At 47.4% G+C, this 6,000-nt stretch overlaps 1 protein-coding gene across 8 annotated transcripts in view; it reads right to left on the reverse strand.

Annotated features, from left to right (window-relative positions):
- Positions 1 to 2,480, reverse strand: part of LOC143023039 (pumilio homolog 2-like) — a gene marked incomplete at its 5' end in the record, with an annotated part of 77,297 nt that extends 74,817 nt beyond the window's left edge. For all 8 annotated transcript variants that reach the window (XM_076181497.1, XM_076181496.1, XM_076181500.1 and 5 more), the window contains 1 exon segment: positions 2,384 to 2,480. In XM_076181497.1, the coding sequence (XP_076037612.1) occupies positions 2,384 to 2,480 (97 nt within the window).
- Between the last annotated feature and the right edge of the window lie 3,520 nt (positions 2,481 to 6,000).

Below are 6,000 nucleotides of genomic sequence, written 5' to 3' on the forward strand. Positions count from 1 at the left end.
CGCCCACCCCCGTTAATGGGGTGAGGGCGGATGAGGCTGCCACTGAGGCTGCGAAGAAGCCACTTTCTTCTGAAGCTCCTTGTCACCTGGGGTCGTATTATATGCCTTGCATCTGAGTACTTGCCTCTTTAGTGGAGGTATTCCATTATCAATTTTCTTTTCAGTGAGACAAGTTCCATATCACTTGTGTAATGAAAACATGTACTAGAACAACGGGGGGAAATAAGATAAATCATAAGGAATACCGATTTTGCGGCTTCGCTGAATTACAGATAAATTCGTTTGTAAAGGTGTCTCCCATACACATCTAGGTCTTACAACGAAAATCTTGGTCTCTGTTCTTCCTTTTCCTTCCCGGTAATCATATCCTCTGTTCGATGTGCTGCAGACACAGTGAGAAGAGGGGGGAGGGGGGGGTTACTTGACACTGGGCGGGACAACAAAGGGAAACTGGGGGTCAAGTCTGGGCAACAGCCACAAATGTGATATCATAGCGGGGGTGACGGGAAGAGGAGGAGGAGGAGGAGGAGGAGGAGGAAGAAAAGGGAGGCCGGCGGAATCATACTGCATGATCATGGAGGCGGAAAACGAATCCAAGTCATGGGTATAGAAAGAAAACTGTACATAAATACATATACCAAAGGCTTTTTCCCCCTTACACGGGAGGTAGCCAAAAAACAAAGGCATAGAAACCACTCCCACCCATTCCATCCCTGAAAACGACGGCGAGGGTGACGCTGGGACGCAGGTTAGCAGCGAGACAAGCGGGAAAGATTTGCACAAACAAGCACCTCTTCCTATTCTATCGTGTGAGTGTGTAATCCGAAGGTCTACCAGCGGCCATGCATTAAGTGGAGGCCCGCCGACGGTACACTCCTTATGAGGCGGCCTGGTGAGTTGACCTTGAACACACTGGGTATTCTTCCGCTCGCTTCGGGTGCGTGTACAAGGGGTGTGGTTGCGTGTTGTTTACTTCGTGTGTGAAGAACCCGTACAGGTGTTCTGTGTCAGGCAGTAGCCCCTGTGTCAGGTGACCCTCCCGTGCAGGGTGACCCCAGGTGATCCCCTTCCGAGTTGGCCCTGCACGAGGTGCTATGAGGCCAAACGGTCTTATAAAGGGTGTTCCCACGAGGAATTATGGCCCATACATCGAGGTCGAATCCAAGACGTGAATACTGATAACCCGTTCTAGAACAGACTAAACTATACAACGAAAGGCACAAGTTCGGACAAAACTACGGATATGCGAGCAGTACATACGATGTCCCAAAAATATTCATCACAGATTGAAACTTCGGACATGTGATGTAAATAAAGAAATAACTATTTGAATGACAACAATGAACACACATGCACTCAAGATCTATCACAACAATGCACTTCAGATTTTTTTTCAGTTAATGGAATTTATTAATTTGTTTTATTCAGCAGAGTGGTGAACTCTCGGGAGAAAGCGCCTCACCTGAATAAAACCGTCAGTCATTAGCCAGAACAAACACCACAAATAGGGCGCCGCAGCGAGTGGGTTGATATCTACAACAATGCTTGAAACTGATTTTTTCGTGTCTTACAAAATCACGAGACCAACTTTGCAAAACTTCACTTGAATGGATAACCCATTCGTAAAGGAGAAATGAAGGCCCTGTTGTGAGTCCGTGTGATTCAACATGGTCTTGGATCACGTGTTGGACTCGTGATCGACAGCTATTTCCCTCCCGGAAGAGAGCTCAGAGCTCATATATGACCAACGTATGGGTAATGCGACCTTACACGCACACACACCCCTAACTCTCTGCCCGAGTTGGAGTAACGACTCGCAGGGCAGCGATACTGAAATTATTTCAGCCCTTGGCGGGATTCGAACTCGGACCACCGTAGTGGCGCCCGCGAACGTTACCACTACGCCATCGAGTCGTATATGTGTGTGTGTCTGTGTGTGTGTGTGTGTGTGTGTGTGTGTGTGTGTGTGTGTGTGTGTGTGTGTGTGTGTGTGTGTGTGTGTGTGTGTGTGTGTGTGCGTGCGTGCGTGCGCGCTTGTCAACTGCTTTCGTCTTCGAGCACCCCTACAAATGATGTATTATTTAACACCTTCCATACAACGCCATACAGTATACGGTTTATTCTGGCTAACGTCATACGATTCTATGAGGACTAAAGGGGTTTCGACTTGTCAAAGCCCATTTCAGTCCATCATTTCATTTCGTCTCTTCAACTTCCATATCTAGTTACTAGTTATTAAATGCTTTGCAATGCTGAACCAAACAAGCAATGGTCCAAGCAGTGACCATAAATTCCACGATTTTTTTGTAACAAAGGGAGACAGGTAACAAAGGGATAAGCCATGTGTTGATTTTGGTCCAGGGCAACTTGGCGGAACATTTACCTTGCTGCTGGGCGGCCAGGTATTGCTGTTGTGTCAGGAGCTGCACCTGCTGAGGGCCAGGACCTCCCTGCGTCTGCTGGGCGCTGCGAAACAGCTGCTGCAAAAAAACGCAGAAAAAATCCATGTCAGGGACGTAAAGTACTATATTCAAAGAAGCATGCAAATCACACAAGTCAAATACACAATTTAATAATACCAGTATCGAACATTAAACTACATGGACATGAGAGTAATGTTAATAAAAACCTCTCCCCCAACCCACACGAATCAACTGAATAATAAATAGCACCACCTCCGACCCATGAGAGGAGTATTTCATCCCCAAGCCCATCCTTAAGACTAAAATGTATAAAAACATCATAAGCACCCCAAGCCAGGCTGCGTCGTTCCTCTTTCGAGAGATTTTCTTGAGCTTGAGACCGTCGTAATCGATGAGGGACTTGGTGATGTCCAGATGAACACTGTACCTTTTCTCTTTGAGCTTCATCGTGACGAGTTTATTATTACTATTAAAACTATTAATACTACAATGTACGCAACTCCGGCGGGAACCCCCACGCACAGCCGCAACACCTGCCGGCTGCTGCTGCTCCTCCTGCCGTGGCTAAAGCAAGAGATTCCTTGCAGGGCTCGCGGAGGCAGCCTCAAGAACCACCACACTTCTGTTCGCGTGCTCCTGCCGGGGGAATAAGGGGCGTGGTTGGGTTCCAAACGTCAACACACTCACACCACCACTGACTGACCTCTCACTGACAACGGTACATTTTCCTGGTACGGAGATAGGCTCCACTCGAGACGATCACAACATAACAGAGACACTTAAATCAAGCGTATAATTCACTCACTGCTACCCTGTTCCATGGGACGCCATCACTCGTGAGATCGAACGCGAACGACGATGGTCAACAAGAACACACGCGACAACGAACGAAGAGTCCGGAAAAATCAGGACACATGGAGAACGCGACACCACTGAGTGACTTCACATCCGCGTCAATGGTGATCCGGGTTTACGCGTTGATTCACAACTTTTAACAAGAGTTTCCGATCACACAAAGCTTCACTGAGATACTGCCTGAAGAACGAGCATCAGGCCATCCTTTTCCAAAGACGAGCTGTCGCTACGAAGTGTGTGTGTTTTCTTAGGCACACTGACTAGATATGTGATAGGTTATAACTTAGGCACTGCGGGACTGGAAGTCGCTAGCGTGCAGGTTCACGGTCCAGCCGTCTCATACTTTGATACCCATAGTTTACTGGTGGGTTGGTCATCTGGAAGGCAATCAAGCACAGGTTACGTCACATCATTGATCACAAGTATTCAGACTTCAATGGGTTTTAATTCACTTCGGCGGATAATCTCCCTACGGTTTCGGAAACGTGTGCAAGAAGTTTTCACTCAAGATGGCCACGATGGGAGACTCGAGGCGCGTAGGCGAGGGGGGTAGGGGATAGCAGACGCACAATAGCCGGGCAGACACGGACCAAAGCCCGGCGTCAAGTGATCAAAACCATGGCGAGAAGCAAGACGAACGGACCGACCGACCGCTTCACCGGTGCCACATTGAAAGCAAATCCACTTCGAGGTCCTGCTGCTGCTACTCACTTCGATTCTCTCGCACTACTCACTCCCCCTCCTCCACTCCTCTCTCCGTCGCTTACGTTCTACTTTGCACGCACTTTCTCGCAATCAACGTCGTATCAAATATGCACTGGGCAAAGCTTCTCTCTCTCTCTCTCACACACACACAAACACATACCCCCACTAACACTGCAGTAAATCTTACAAATCTAATTAGCAATACATCCTCAAAAACGTTGGCTCACTCCTGACAGGATGCAACTTCGGCTTAGATGCAATAACAACTGCTCTTTGACTCCGGTCCCAACCCTTTATAGGTCCCATGGTAAAAGAAGGAAACACGGTTTAGCACACCTCTCCCAGCACATCACTTTCTGTCGATGAAGAAACGCGACTTCCAAATAGTGTTAAAAAAATCCCACCAAGAAGCACCTTCCCTTTTCAACATTACCACGCTCTCTCTCTCTCTCCCGCCTCATAACCTGAGGAGCAAAAAAGCTTCCTCTGCTATATTTAGAGCCATCCCCCTTCCCGATATTCATAATGGTGTTAGCACCATGTGGCGGAGAATCAAACGAGAACCCGCAGGAACGAGTACCGTCGTAGACAAAACAGGAGGGTAGAGGAAGTGAGGAGAGACCTACAGTGTGTGATAATCGAAGCATATCAGAAAGAGCATAAAATTATCTGCTGAGAGAATGGCATCATGACTGGATGCAGCACGATAGACGGGTGGATGCCAAGGGCGATCTTTACCAATAGTTACTCTCAGCACGACGCCTGGAATTACTTGAAAAGACATCACTACCACCAGCGATTTATTCCATAATACTTATAATAGCAGAACGAATAAAAGTGTCTGATGTGTCAAGTGCACGGACGGGTGGCGGTGAGACAGGACATGAGGATTTCCCGGACATCGTCGCCGGAATTATAATTCCTGTATCAACAAACACGAGAGAATCCGGGGCGAAAAGGAGGTGGAAACGGGCCAAGTGTTGGCGACAAGAACCCACAAGTGTATTGAAGCTCGGTCGTCTAGCTCCTAAGACCAACCTTGAATACGATTTTTTGGTCTGGGGCGTAAGCTTGAATGCGGCTTTAGGTGCAGGGCGTTAAGCAAATATTCAAAACCCTCAGAAACTCGACGTTTCAGATGAATACAAGGTGCGCGTCTCCCTTTCACACGATCACGCACGCGGGGCTCCTCCGGTGTTCACAGTTATTTCACATACTCCCTCCCTCCCTAATTCCCACTCCCATCCAAGGAACTCCACCTTACACACTTTCCTTTGAACACACCGACAGTCCTAATAGAGACGAACAGGGGAGTCTTAAGATTCCATTTTAACCCTTCAGAGGTCAGAAGCATTTCATTTAGCTCTATCGTCCTCCATTACTGGAGTCAAGTCTCAAATTCCTCAATGTTGTTGAGAAGTATATATGCATCTTCTGGCCTTTGAGGGCCTCAGCGATTCGTACAGAATAAGCACCGGGCCCATTCGAGTTGACACAAAGGAAGAGGTTACTCTGGGAGACGCTCACCTACCGCAGAAGCAATCGCTTATAATGCGGATGTGATTACCAATACAGTTCGAGTTTTATGAAGAATTAAATACGAACAATATACTATCATGCATTGCAGTTAATCGGTTCAACTGTTTATTTTACTGCACCCGGCCTCAGTCATGTCCTAAAGGTCTCCTGTCGAAAAACATTTCCACTGTAATTGCAATATATTGTAACTGTAAAGACAAGTTAATTCCAATCCATCAACCAATCAATCAATTCATTTCCCCAGTTCTCTCTTTCAGGACGATATTTTGTGTTGCTGTCTGGAGCGAGCGAGTGAAAGGCAGCGTTGTATTGGGCGTTCCGTGTTTGGGTAATTGGTATCTGTTACCAGGCCGTCTTCTGTGTTGGTATAGTGCTGGGTGGTGACCTGAGCGTAGGTGACCTTTGTTAATTCTTGTCTGTCACGGATGATTTCTGGAGGAGTTTGGTGGAGTACAGATCTCAGCGAACTGACCATGAA

The sequence above is a fragment of the Oratosquilla oratoria genome, unplaced genomic scaffold (assembly GCF_046742065.1).
Source record: "Oratosquilla oratoria isolate Oo_2021 unplaced genomic scaffold, ASM4674206v1 SCAFFOLD286, whole genome shotgun sequence".
Taxonomy (NCBI): domain Eukaryota; kingdom Metazoa; phylum Arthropoda; class Malacostraca; order Stomatopoda; family Squillidae; genus Oratosquilla; species Oratosquilla oratoria.